Genomic DNA, 14868 nt, shown 5'->3' with positions numbered 1-14868 from the left:
TATAACCACAACCAAGCATAAACCAAAGAGTAAATCAAACTTCCATCTATGTTTACAACTCTCTTTAATAGTCATGCAATTAAAAACCAGATCATCATCATTGTGTTGGAAGGTACCCTAGACATAAACAAACACACAAAAACAACTCAAAAACAACTCTTTTTGGGTTTTCAAAACAATTTTTTCGAATTTTTTTTTCAAATTTTCGGATTTTTATTTCAAAACACATTTTACACACCAAAACACACTAAAAACACTTAAAAACAGTGAGAAACAGCTTTAGAAGCAATGGGTGATAAAATCCCACGAATTTGCATCAAAAACACTTATTTATCCCCCACACTTAAATCAAACATTGTCCTCAATGTTTCAAGCATAAACTCATAGAAAACAAGCAAACAACAATGAACTAAACATGGCAAGATAAGGGTAGCAAGGGGAAAGGTTGAAAGAAAGCAAATCTGGATGTAGAGCCAATTCTAGGTGGCATGGGTTGCCTCCCACGAAGCGCTTGCTTTAACGTCTTGCAACCAGACGAAGACCTCCTCTTAAACTTGACCAGACCCCACGGCATGGGGTGATGTTTCCTCCATCACATTCTCCACGAATTGCCCCTGATTTGGCTCTATGAATGGTAGAGGATAGTGATCCTTCCTGATTGTGGCATTTAGCTTTCTAAAGTCATTGTAAATGCTCCCATCATTGTGGATTCGATTGGGAACCTGCACCAAAGAAGGTAACAACCTATTAGTTCAAATAGGAATTGGAATTGGACTAAATGACTCACCAATGTGTTGCAATGAAGTGGCAGCACTGTCAACAGATTCTCCAATGGTGCTCTTGGCCATATTGTGCATTTTTAGGTTAGTGGCGTGTTCTTGTGCTCCACTCCAATTCCCTCTTTTTTGGTGGTTCAAATTTTTTCCTTCTTAATTGGTGCTGAATCTGAATTTTCCTGCCCTACATCTTTAATTACATCAATGGCAAAACAAGAACGAACATCAATAGGATTCTCAATAGATTCATGAATTTTAAAGTTAATCATATTGCCACCAAACGCCATCGTTAACGCTCCATTGGCTACATCAATCTTGGTTTGAGCTGTTTTCATGAAAGGTCGTCCAAGTAAGATTGATGATGGTGGAGAGTGGGCTGAATCCTCCATGCCAAGGACATAGAAATCTGCAGGAAAAATCAAGTGGTCTGCCTATACCAAAACATCCTCCAAAACTACTTTCGGGTATGCATTAGATTGATTGACTAGTTGAATAATAACACCATCATTTTTTAGCTCTCCTAGATTCATAGATGCATAAACAGAATATGGCATAACATTAATTGATGCACCTAAATCTAACATAACATGTTCAAACCTCGTATTTCCAATAACACAAGGGATAGTGAAACTACCAGGATCTTTGCATTTAGGTGGTAGCTTTCTTTGCAACATGGCAGAAACATTCTCACTCACATGTACCACTTCTTTCTCCTGAATCTGTTTCCTTGTTGTACAAAGCTTTTTCAAAAACTTAGCATACTTCATGATTTGTTTGATTGCATCAAAAAGGGGAATATTGACTTGTACATTTCTGAATGTTTCAAGGATGTCTTTTTCACTTTCTTCCTTTTGTGTTTGCATGAATTTGCGAGGGAAAGGTACATTTGGTGGAATGGGGTTAGAATTAATAGAATTTGAACCTTTCTTACCTGTGGTAGACAGATTAGATGGATTAGGAATTGTAGGAGTGCACGGCAAAGGTTTTGCATTCCTTGCCGTGGCCTTGTCATGGTTCTCTTCCTCGAAGTGCAACTTCTCGTCCTCCATTTGGGCAGATTTTGATGGTTGCGGGTCCGTTCCAACTTCTTTTCCACTTCTCAACGTAATGGCCTTGACGGATTCAAATCCTCCCCTTGGATTCAAGATGGTTGTGCTAGGCAATTTGCCTTGCTCTTTGAATTGCCCCATGAACTTCGCCATTTGGCCAATTTGTTTCTTCAAGTCTTCCACCTCCTTGGCTTGATTTTGCATGCCCTGCGCCACATTGTTTAATAATTGAACAAGTTAATCATTATCCATGGACGAACCTGTTCTAGATTGGGCTGCGGGTGGTTGATTTGGTTGATAGGGCCATGGAAACCCAGGGGGGTTTTGCCAAAATCCCCCTTGTTGTATAGGTTGTTGAGGCTATCTCCACTTTATATTAGGGTGATCTCTCCATCCGGGGTTGTATGTGTTTGAGTATGGATCGTATTTAGTTTGATTTTGGCCTTGGAATCCAATAGCATTGGCAGATTCCCATCCTCCATTCTCGATCAACTGAGGGCACTTCTCAGATAAATGCTCTTGGATGGAACACACGGTGCAAACTTGATTTTCTTGTGCTTTTGACCAAATTACAACTTGAGACACAAGAGAGGTAAGATTAGCTAATTGTGATTGAATTTTAGAAATTGCACTTACCTCATTCACACTATGTTCCCTTGGGCCTTCTCTTTGTTCAACACCCTCATATTGTTGTGCATTATGGGCTCGGTTTGTAATTAGAGTCTTGGCAGCCACCGGAGTCTTGTCCACCAACGCGTCACCCGCTGAGGCATCTAGCATTTGGCATTCAATGGGGAGGAGTCCTTCGCAGAACTATTGAATGAGCAGTTCCTCCTTCATTTGATGTTGTGGACATGAAGCTACAAAAGTTTTAAAACATTCATAATAAGTTGGAAACGATTCACCTTAATTCTGTTGGATGCCACTAATCTGTTTTCTCAAAAGAATGACTCTTGAGGTTGGAAAGAACTTCTCTAAGAATGCTCGTTTCATGCTTTCCCAAGATGTAATCGTCCCAGGTGCTAGTTTATACAACCAATCTTTAGCTTTGTCCTTTAGAGAAAATGGAAAAGCCTTCATCTTCAAGTTGTTGCCATCGACATTCACCAAGGTCATGCTTGAACAAACTACTTCAAACTACTTCAAACTCCTTCAAGTGCTTGTTTGGATCCTCCATGGATAGCCTATAGTACTTCGGAATGTGATGTAACAAGCTTGACTTCAATTCGAACTCGTCTATCTTCCCTTGGGCTGCCGTGGGGTATTGGATGCATAAAGGCATTTCATTGTCCACACCCGAGGCTAAAAGCTCTTTGATGGTTCGATTGTCCGCTGCCATGTCTTGCACTTCCTCCACAACCTGTGTCATGGGGTCTTCTTCCTCCTTTACTACTTGTTCTTCAAACTCAGGTTCAAGGCTAGGTGAATTAGATGCTTACTGATTCCTCTTCCTTTTCAAAGTCCTCTCAAAATCGTCATCAAAGTCAAAGATGTGCTCACGAATAGGTTGGGAACTTCGAGTCATACACTAGTACCTAAAAACAAGAAAACAAAACAAGTCAGCAACTAAAATAAAAACACACGAAAATAAATAAAAAGAAACGAGGGATTAGCAAAGTTGCTAATCCCCGGCAACGGCGCCAAAATTTGATGTGATAAAAGTTAAGCACTCAAATTAAACCTTCTTGTTGTCAAATTGTAGTATAAAAGCAAGTAGGGATCGTTCTAAACCGAGGATTAGGAGGGCTTACTAAAACCTCTAAACTGACTCAAAAACATAAAAACAAAGTTAAAAACGTTTGAATAGACTCAAATGACTCAAAACAGGTTCACAAGACTCAAAATAACTTAAAAACACTCAAAACTGCCTAAAAACACCAACTAGGCAGTTTCTAACTCTAAAGACAACTTTGGACGAATTTAAGGTTTTGGCTTGACTCAAAGCACTCAAAAACACAAACAAAACAGATTCTAACTAATATGACTCAACAAAGTAAAGGGGGATTTGGTTTTGACAAATTTAAAGTAAAAACAAATAACTAAAAACTTAGAACAGATTGTAAACGAATTTGGGAAATAATATGGTGGATGGATTAGTTAGATATTCGTTCTTCACACATGACACACTTGTACATGAATCGATTTCCAATTGCTTTTCAATAAATTATGATGTTCAACACCCTAGATTAACCGTGATGCACTAATTAACCCTCATATTTTCCTTTACTCATTGAATTGGATGAATGCATGCGACAATCCAAATCATTCTCCAAAAGTCCCCTACATGAATGCATAATAGAGATACAATCAAAGATTATTACGTTCTACGAAAATCATAAGTGTTGACGAGACAATTGCAACTATAAATGCATGATACTTTTGCCAAGAACTCAATTAACGCGATTGTGACTATCAACCTTCACTACTCATGAATATAAATTTGTAACAATTAGGTGAAACTTATTTATATTCTAGCATCAAATTCATGCATGAAAACTAAGTATGCATCCTTATTCAACATACAAGAATCAGTTTTGAAGAAAACAGTTAATTGAATTGCAATCACAACTTATCAAATCACAATTGGCAGAAATCAATTCATATCTCAAGCATGTTCATGGCTTCAAACTTCCCCCTAACTAAATAGGAATTTAGCCACTCATAGTCATAGCAAAATAAGAAATTAACTAAGTAGACATTGAAAACAAGAATAAAGTACACCTAAAACGCTCTAAAGTCCAAAGCTTGAAACGCCAAATGCCCTTCTTCTTCCCCACCTTGCTGCGGCACAAGTGTCTATGGATGTTTATGGGTGAATGGAAGGGTCAGGAATGTATTTAGGTTGAATGGGGGCTGTGGTAAGGATGTATGGTGGTGGAGATTGGTGTAGAATAGTCTAGAATGATGAATTGTTGCGGCTGAGAGGTGTTTCTGAATGGTAGAGGGTTGTGTACGAAATTGTGGCTGAAACACTCATATTTATAGGCTAAGGTTTTCACAAATTTTGATGGGAAAAGGCTAGGGTTTTGTAGAAAAAGGCTTGGCCCAATCCAAGGTGGAAAAGAACTAGGGTTTGTGGCAGATTTTTAGGCTTCTAGAAAGAGAATAGGGGCCACTCTTTTAGGCTTCTAGAAAGAACATGTTTTGTGGCAGAAATTAGGACTTCTAGAAGGGTTTGGGGTGCCACCTTTCTAGGGCTTCTAGAAAGGTGGGTGCGGTATGTGTTTAAGGGAAGATATAGGCCTTCTAGAAGGGTTTTAGGTGCTCTTGCAGCTAATTCATCTTCCATGTCGTGAATTGACTTCTCCATATCTTTACCACGTTTCTAGCTTTACTTGATCTTCAAAAACGTCCATTCCTTGTGCTCCACATGCATGCAATCCATTCCAGCCCATAATTGCTCTAAAATGCTTCAAAATGCACTTTCTTGCCAACTTTGCCAATTAGACCTACAAACAAACGAAAATAGCTTAAATCACTATAATAAAGACAAACTAACTATGAAAATGCAAGAAAACAAGCTAACTAAGTCGCATAAATATGCTCATATCATTTTCCCAACAAAAAGGACTGAGAAGTGAGTGCCACTCATGGTACTTATGGTGTGAAAATTATGTTGACACTCAAATTAACCCTCTTTTTATCAATTGTAGCAAAGTATGTAAGTAGGGATCGTTCTAAACCGGGGATTAGGAGGGATTGCAAAATCACTTGAAAACTGACTCAAATACGTAAAAACAAGTTTAAAACACTAAACTAGACTCAAAGAATGCAAAACTAAACTTTAAAACACCAAAACAAACCAAAAGACTCAAAACAGCCCAAAAACACTCAAAACTGCCTTAAAACCACAATCTGGGCAGTTTTGAACACTAGACACAAACTCGGACGAAAATTGGTTTTAACTTGACCTAAGACACTTAAAAACACAAATTAAAGTGATTTCTAACTACTATGACTCAACTAAGTAAAGGGGGATTGATTTTGGACGAATTTAACTTTGAAAACAGAAACTTTGAAAACAAACTTTGACAAAAACGTTTGATGAAAATTAAGATGGTGAAAGGCTAGTTAGAAGGTTCCTTCTCCACACATGAAACATATGCATACGACTTGATTTCCAATTACTCTTTCAATAAACCATGAATGACAATGCCCCAAATTAACTAGATTGACCAATTAATTCTCAGATTTCCCTAGATTCATTGAATTGAATGGGATACGCATTACAACCAAATTATTCTTATCAAGGACCCTAACTATGGAATACGCATGATAGAGACACATATCAAAGATCATTAAGTTCAATGGAAATCATAAGCATTGACGAAGCATTCATAACTATGGGATACGCATGTTACTTTTGCCAAGGATTTACTTAACACAATCGTGACTAGCGACTTTTACTACTTATGAATATAAGTTAATAACGATTAGGTGAAATTCCCTTATACTCTAGCATCAAATTCATGCATACGAACTAAGTATGCATCCTTAATTAACACACAAGAACAAGTTATCAATCAAATAGATAAGTAAACCACATTCACGATTCATGAAATCATAACTGGAGGTAATCAAGTCATATAAAACATATGATCATGGCTTTGAATTCCCCTCTAACTATAAAGAAATTAGTTCCTCATGTTCGCAAATAAACAAAGATAAATAAATTTAAACATTCTAACAAAGATAGAAAACACCTAGAATCGCTCGACAATCCAAGCTCCTTGAATGGCATGCACGGCTCCAAGAGTTCTTCCTTCTTTTCCTTGCAAACTCACGGCACAATGAGGTATGTGTGGGTGAATGGTGTAGTGAAAATATGGTAGAGGATCGTGACTAAATGGTGCAGCAAAGGATGGTATTTATAGGCTGAAATTCGCAGCCCCTATGTAGCAAAGGAAAAGGATTTAAAAGCCTAATTTGTATAGGATAATAACACACAATCCTTGAAGGAAAAGGCTAAGGCTTTTAGAAACCAAGGGGGAAAGGAATAATCAGGTTTCTAGAAGTTCTAGAAAGGTTTGGGGCGTCCCTTTTGTAGGACAAGGGATAAGGCCTTCTAGAAAGGTTGTTTTGTGGCTGATTTCTAGAAAAAACATGGGATAAGGTGTGGCACCTTTGTAGGAGTGGATAAGGGCTTCTAGAAACCAATTTTAATGTGTCCTAATCTGAAAATAAATCCCCCATGCAGCTGGAATTAAATTAAGATAGGATTAGGATAGGATAAGATAAGATAGGATTGGATAGGATAGGGTTTGGATAATGTTTTGGATAAGGTTTCTTCACTTGAGCTGATTCTTTGGCTTCAACTTCCCTTCTTCAAGTAGGAAACCTTGTTTGAGTAGGAAACTTCAATCTTCTAGGAATCCAACTTCAACTAGGAATCCATCTTCAACTAGGATTTCATCTTCAATTAAGCACTTTCCCACTTCAATTAGGAATCTTTGTATCTTCAATTCTTCAACTTCAAAAACATTCCTAGCTTCATCAATCCTTCAAATTCGTCCATCCCTTGTGCTTCATGTGCATGAACTCCATTCTAGCCCAATTTTGCTCCAAAATGCTCCAAATTGCATCCTTTTGCTCACTTTGTCTATAAAACCTGAAAACACATGAAAATAGCTTAAAAGACTACTTTAACTAAGAAAACACAACATAAATGCATAAGAACTAGCTAACTAAGGTGCATAAATATGCTCCTATCAAATTCCCCCACACTTAGCTTTTGCTAGTCCTCGAGCAAAACAACGAAACAAAACATGACCTAAACCTTCCAACAATCGCCTCAGGGATTTCCAATGGTACATGACATATTAAAAATCATCATTCCCATAGATTTTAGTCATCTTCACACTTAAGCACATACTTAATCATAGTCACCACGTACTAGTTCACATATAACCATTTAAAACATGATTTTGAATGTAGTAACATGCCTTAGAGAAATTGCTCAAGTCCTTACTAGATATGCACTCAATTTTCACACAGATTTTCTAACTCCACACCCTATACTAGTTATATGTGAGAAGATTGATGTAAATATGAAAACGAACGCTCACATATATGTATAACAAAGAAAGCATTTTCGGGAGTCAATAAGCATTTAGATATGATCTCATGAATGGAATGCTACTACTTAGATGCGAGAACCAGGGATATCATATGCTCATACCAATTCCAAACTCCACATATTGAAACACATAACAATCAAGATAGAAGCAAAGGGTTGTAACGGGGCTAAGGTATTGGCTAACAAAGAAAGGTAAGGATAAACAAACATTCTTAAAGAATAATAAACAAAGTAATGAAATTGACACTTAGAATTCACTTTTGCATGCAAAAATCAATTTTGAAACACAAGGGGAAGACTCATGCAACACTTAGGTTCAAATTCAACTTTTTGGACCCTTGCTTCAACAACCACCAACTTAGAGCTCATTTTATGCTCTTTCAACTCCTTTTCATACTTTTTTCTTTTTTTCTTTCTTTTTCTACGAAATTTTTTTTTTCTTTTGTTTTTTTCTTTGTCTAACCCGTGCCCTCCTTACTTCTTTTGGCACACAAACTTTCCCTTCCCCCACACTTAGTTTTCTGCACAACATTGATCAAAAGGAATTCCCTCTAAGTCATGCTTTATTATCCTTTAAGAACAAGGGTATGGATAGTCCTAATCTAGGCTAGGTAAGGATAATGTGGCTAACAACAACAATAGGCTAAATAAGGCTCAAAGGGGCTGATCCTACAAAAACAAATGCATGGGTTGAAGGCTTTTTGGCTCTGGTGATAACTACTAAACACTTCATCTTGTTAGTTATGCTAATCAATTTTTATGCATTGAATGAAATGGGTATAAGTTCTAATATTTGGATCTATAATGATGACACGCCTTCTAAGTAGCAACCAAGCAAAGAATGATGAGATCATGCAACGACTTTAGAAAACAACAAATTCACAGATTATTAACTCTCCAAAGAATGTTTAGGCTCAAGTCTCACAGGGTTGTAGCGTTAGTTTGAGTTCATTCCTTCAAGCATGTTACAAAAACTAAATTTTTTTTTCTTTTCCTTTGTGATTACATGTGAATTCGTAAACAACAACGATGACCAAGCATAAACCAAAGAGTAAATCAAACGTCCATCCATGTTTATAACTTTCTTTAACGGTCATGCAATTAAAAACCAAATCCTCATCATTGTGTTGGAAGGTACTCTACGACACAAACACACAAAAACAACTTTAGAACAACTCTTTTTGGGTTTTTTCAAAACTCTTTCTATTTTTTTTCTTGAATTTTCGGATTTTCTGGTAAAGCCACATAAAAACACATCAAAACATTCTAAAAACACTTAAAAACAATGAAAAACAACCTTTGAAATGTTAGGTGGTAAAATCCTACGAATTTTGACACAAAAAACACTTTGTTTACCCCCCCCCCCACACTTAAACCAAACATTGTCCTCAATGTTTCAAACATAGACTCACACAAAAGCACGCAAATAACACAACTAGCAAACATGACAAATATGGCAAAGTAAAAGGAATAAAGAGTAGGGTTTAGAAATGCAAATCTGATTATGATGCCGGAGCGTCCTAGGTCCTCTTTATTTGCATGGGTTGCCTCCCAAGAAGCGCTTGCTTTAACGTCTTCCAGCCGGACGATGCTCCATTGAAGGTTTATGGAACCCCACGGCATGGAGGGGTGTTTCCACAACCTGACCTACGAAATACTTCATCTTTTGGGTCCTTGAATGGGATGGGATAATGATCCTTTCTTATTGTCATGTTTTGCTTCTCTAAATCAACACGAACTCTCCCACCACGTTGTCTTCGATTTGGTACCTGCACCATACAAGGTAACAACCTATTAGTTGAAATGGGAATCGAAATTGGAATAGGTGGCTTACCTTTGTACGGCAAAGAAGTGGTAGCACTATGGACAAATGCACAAGGGTTGCATTTGGGCAGATTTGATGATTTCAAGGTTGGGGCCGTGCACTCTTTGTTGTTCACTCCAATTCCTTCCTCGATGGTGGGTTGTGGTACATTCTTCTTGACAAGTGTTGAACATTCCTGCCCTATATTTTCAATTACATTAATAGCATAACAAGAACGAACATCATTAGTATTCTCAACCGATTCAGAAACCTTAAAGTTAATCATATCACCACCAAAGGCCATAGTTACTGCTCCCTTGGCCACGTCAATCTTGGTTTGAGCCGTTTTCATGAATGGTCTTCCAAGTAAGAGTGGTGATGGTGGAGAGTGGGTTGAGTCCTCCATATCAAGCACATAGAAATCTGCAGGAAAAATCAAGTGGTCTACCTGCATCAAAACATCTTCCAACACTCCTTTGGGATATGCATTAGATCGATCGGCTAATTGAATAATAACACCATCATTTTTAAGCTTTCCTAGATTCATAGATGCATAAACAGAATATGGCATGACATTTATAGATGCACCTAAATCTAACATAGCATTATCAAACCTCGCATTGCCAATAACACAAGGGATAGTGAAACTACCTGGATCTTTGCATTTAGGTGGTAACTTTCTTTGCAACAATGCGGATACATTCTCACTTACGTGTACCACCTCTTTCTCCCGAATCCATTTCCTTGTTGTACAAAGCTTCTTCAAAAACTTGGCATACTTCGGGATTTGCTTTATAGCATCGAGGAGAGGGATATTGACATGCACCTTTCTAAATGTCTCAAGAACGTCTTTTTCCTCTTCTTCGTTCTTGGCTTGCAAAAATCTGCTAGGAAAGGGTACATCCGGAGGAATAACATTAGAATTAACTTGAATTGTACCTTCTTTACCCTTATTGGCCGAATTGGATGGCTTGGGTGGTTGCGGCAAATGGTGTTCCATCCTTGCCGTGGGTGAGGTTTGGTGTTCTTCCTCAAACAGTAGCTTTTCATCCTCTTTTTGACTTGAATTGGATGCTTGAGGTTCAAGTCCAACTTGTTTGCCACTCCTCAATGTAATTGCTTTGGCTGTTTCGAATCCCCCTTTTGGATTTGCAACGGTTGAACTAGGGAGTCTTTCTTGGTCTCGAAATTGTCCTACAAACTCCGCAATTTGCCCAATTTGTTTTTCCAAGTGATCCACCCTTTTAGCTTGGGTTTGCAATGCTGTGGTTTGATTCTCTAGCCCCTGAGACAAAGTGTTGAGTAATTTAATAATTGTATCATTATCCAAGGACGTACCTGAATTTGGTGGGGCAGATTGTATTTGAGTTTGATTTGGTGCGAATGGCGTTTGATAGAAACCCAGGGGTTGTTGCCGAAATGTGTTTTGTTGTTGGCCTTATTGGGGTTCCCGCCATTTGAAATTCGGATGATCACGCCAACCGGGATTGTAGGTGTTAGAAAAGGGATCATTCCTTTGCTGGTATTGCTGCCCAAAGCCCACGGCATTGAGGGTCTCCCACCCTCCGTTCTCGATCAATTGTGGGCACTTGTCCGTAGGATGTCCTTGCATGGAACATACGCCACACGCACTTACATTTTGAAATTTTGGCCCTTCCACAACCTGGGCAAGCAACGTAGTAAGGTTAGCCATTTGATTTTGAAGTTCGGTTATGGCGCTTACCTCATTCACTTGGTGTTGCCGTGGGGTGCCTCTTTGGCCAACACCTTCGTATTGTTGAGCGTTCAACGCTCGATTGGCAATCAACGTCTTTGCTGCCGTGGGAGTCTTGTCCACCAAAGCTCCTCCCGCCGAAGCATCTAGCATTTGTCGTTCGATTGGTAGAAGTCCCTCGTAGAAGTATTGTAGAATAAGCTCCTCCTTCATTTGATGCTGTGGACAAGAAGCAACAAGAGATTTAAAACGTTCATAATATGTAGGAAAAGACTCACCTTCTTCTTGTTGAATTCCACTTATCCTTTTTCGTAGGAGGATGACTCGAGAAGTTGGGAAAAACTTCTCCAAGAAAGCTCGCTTCATGCTTTCCCAAGATGTGACCGTTCCGGGAGCTAATTCATACAACCAATCTTTCGCCTTTTCCATGAGAGAAAAGGGAAAGGCCTTCATCTTCAATATACTCCCGTCGACATTGATTGGAGTCATGCTTGAACACACCACCTCAAATTCTTTCAAATGCTTGTTAGGATCCTCCATGGACAACCCATGGTACTTTGGAATATGGTGTAGCAAACTTGACTTTAACTCGAATTCCTCGGTCTTTCCTTGGGCAGCCGCCGGATATTGAATACATAGAGGTGCGGCATTGTCCAATCCCGAAGCCGAGAGCTCCTTGATTGTACGATTGTCTTGTGCCATGACTGTCTCCACTTCACCCACCTGTGCCGTGGGTTCCTCTTCCTCAATCTCAACTTCGGTTTCCGAATTTGAACTTGATTCACTAGGTTCTGGATTCTTCCTCTTTCGTCTCAACTCTCGTTCAAAATCGTCGTCAAAGTCCAAGATGTGTTTACGAACCGGATGAGAGCTCCGAGTCATAAACTAGTACCTAAAAACAAGAAACAAAAACAAAGTAAAAATCTGGACTCAATTAAAACAAATTGAAATAAAACAATCCAAGGGATTAGCAACTTTGCTAATCCCCGGCAACGGCGCCAAAATTTGGTGTGAAAATTATGTTGACACTCAAATTAACCCTCTTTTTATCAATTGTAGCAAAATATGTAAGTAGGGATCGTTCTAAACCGGGGATTAGGAGGGATTGCAAAATCACTTGAAAACTGACTCAAATACGTAAAAACAAGTTTAAAACACTAAACTAGACTCAAAGAATGCAAAACTAAACTTTAAAACACCAAAACAAACCAAAAGACTCAAAACAGCCCAAAAACACTCAAAACTGCCTTAAAACCACAATCTGGGCAGTTTTGAACACTAGACACAAACTCGGACGAAAATTGGTTTTAACTTAACCTAAGACACTTAAAAACACAAACTAAAGTGATTTCTAACTACTATGACTCAACTAAGTAAAGGGGGATTGATTTTGGACGAATTTAACTTTGAAAACAGAAACTTTGAAAACAAACTTTGACAAAAACGTTTTGATGAAAATTAAGATGTGATAGGAGCATATTTATGCGCCTTAGTTAGCTAGTTCTTATGCATCTTTGTTATGTTTTCTTCGTTAAAGTAGTCTTTTAAGCTACTTTCTTGTGTTTTCAGGTTTAGCGGACGTATTACATGAAATGATGCAATTTGGAGCTTTTGGAGCAAAAAGTGAGCTTGAATTGAAAAGGACATGCTTGGAACGCAAGGTTGGGATGGAATTGAAGAGTTGAAGATTTGAGGTTTCCTACTTGAAGTAGGAAAGCTATGCCTAAAAGTTTCCATTTTGGGTCGATCTTTCCTAAATCGGAATTGGCAACCAAAGTTTCTAAAAGTTGGAAGTTTCTATTTTTGGAGGTTTCCATTTTCGAGAGTTTCTATTCTTGGCGTTGGGCTTTTAGATGACCTAAACCCAAATTTCCTTGTGGACCTTCAACCCATGCCGAACCCTAGGGCCTAATCATCTAAAATCTGCCATGTTAACCCTAGTCCATTCCTCCTAAACCCAAGCCGCACCTTTCCATCCTAGAAGCCTATTTTACAAACCCTAGCCCATGTTCACTTAAGTGCCGCACCTAACCCTAGCCCATTGTTGTCTAATCTGATTTATTTAGGGTTTTAGGTGTCTATATATATGTATTTTACACCTAGCCGCAGATCCTCTCCCCTCTCCATATTCAGAAATTCGTCAAAACCCTATTCCCCACTTTGCCGCAGCCTTCATCCATTCCAGCCACCATTCTCCACCTCTATACACCATCCTACACCTCCATACACCACCCACACACCTTGCCGCACCCCCATACCATCCTAATTCCCTTCCTACATCAAAAATCACATCCAAAAACCCCCAAAACCATCTCTGCCGCAGCAAGGAGAAGAAGAAAGAGGAGCTTTCTGTGCAGATTTCAAAGTGGACTTCTTTGGCATTTTAGGTGTAATCTTTCTTATGTCTTCGATGTTTCAATTCAATAAACTTTGTGTTGTGAGTATGAGGAACTAAACCCCCTTAGTTGGGGGGTGATTCGAAACCATGTACATGCTTGCAATTTGATTCGATTACATTCAGTTGTTATTTCATGAGTTATGGATTCAATTCGTTCATCTATTTGATTGATAACTTATTTGTGTATGTTGATTGAGAGTGCACGCTTAGTTTTCATGCATGAATATGATGCTAGATTATGAGGGAGTTTCACCTAATAGTTACAATCTTATAATCACAAGTAGAGAAGATCGCTTGAAAACGATCGCGTTGAATGAATTCTTAGCATAAGTTTCATGCAATTCATAGTAACAAATGCTTCGTCAATGCTTATGTTTTTCATAGAACGTAATGATTCTTGCTTGTATCTCTATTATGCAATTCATGTAGGGAACTTGTAGGGAATGTTTTGGGTTGTCGTATGCAATCATCCAACTTAATAACTTGTGGAAAAACTGAGGGTTAATTAGTGCAATTCACGGTTAATTTGGGGCGTTGAGTATTCATAGTTTATCGGAAGAACAACTGAAAATCGTTTTGTTTGCAAGTGTGACATGTGTGGAGAAGAACCTCCTAACTAGCCTTTTATCCATCCTTTTCACCAAAATCGTTTTTACAATCTGTGTTAATTAAAGTTTCTGTTTTGTTTTCAATTTTCGTCCAAAACAATTCCCCCTTTATTTTGAAGTCTTAGATTAGTTAGAAAGTGTTTTGATTTGTGTTTCTAGGTGTTTTGATTCAAGTTTTCAACCAATTTCGTCCAGATTAGTGTAAGTGCTCAAAACTGCCCAGAAAGTGGTTTTTAGGCAGTTTTGAGTCTTCTAGTTGCTGTTTTGATTTTTAGGTTTGTTTAAGTGTTTTAACTTTTAGTTTTGCATTCTTTGAGTCTAGTTTAGTGTTTTTAACTTTGTTTTTGAGTGTTTAAGTCAGTTTCCAAGCGTTTAGCAATCCCTCCTAATCCCCGGTCTAGAACGATCCCTACTTACATCTTTGCTACAATTTGACAAAAAGA

At 38.3% G+C, this 14868-nt stretch overlaps 1 protein-coding gene across 1 annotated transcript; it reads right to left on the bottom strand.

Moving 5' to 3' along the window:
- Positions 1-1207: 1207 nt before the first annotated feature.
- On the bottom strand, positions 1208-2605 carry LOC139188564 (uncharacterized). Its single transcript, XM_070806175.1, has 2 exons — positions 2462-2605; positions 1208-2032 (listed from the first exon to the last, which is right to left on the bottom strand). Exons 1-2 carry the CDS (start codon positions 2603-2605, stop codon positions 1208-1210), a joined length of 969 nt encoding a protein of 322 aa, XP_070662276.1.
- Positions 2606-14868: the final 12263 nt, after the last annotated feature.

The sequence above is a fragment of the Malus domestica genome, chromosome 10 (assembly GCF_042453785.1).
Source record: "Malus domestica chromosome 10, GDT2T_hap1".
Lineage (NCBI taxonomy): Eukaryota > Viridiplantae > Streptophyta > Magnoliopsida > Rosales > Rosaceae > Malus > Malus domestica.
Note: the sequence above shows the minus strand (reverse complement) of the source record. Positions and strands in the feature narration are given on the sequence as shown.

Excerpts from the sequence above, each read along its gene's own strand:
- LOC139188564 (XM_070806175.1), bottom strand. The coding sequence starts at position 2,605 with ATGCTAGATGCCTCAGCGGGTGACGCGTTGGTGGACAAGACTCCGGTG. Across the intron at positions 2,033-2,461 it reads GGGAACATAGTGTGAATGAG|GGCATGCAAAATCAAGCCAA; the intron begins GTAAGTGCAATT and ends AATGTGGCGCAG.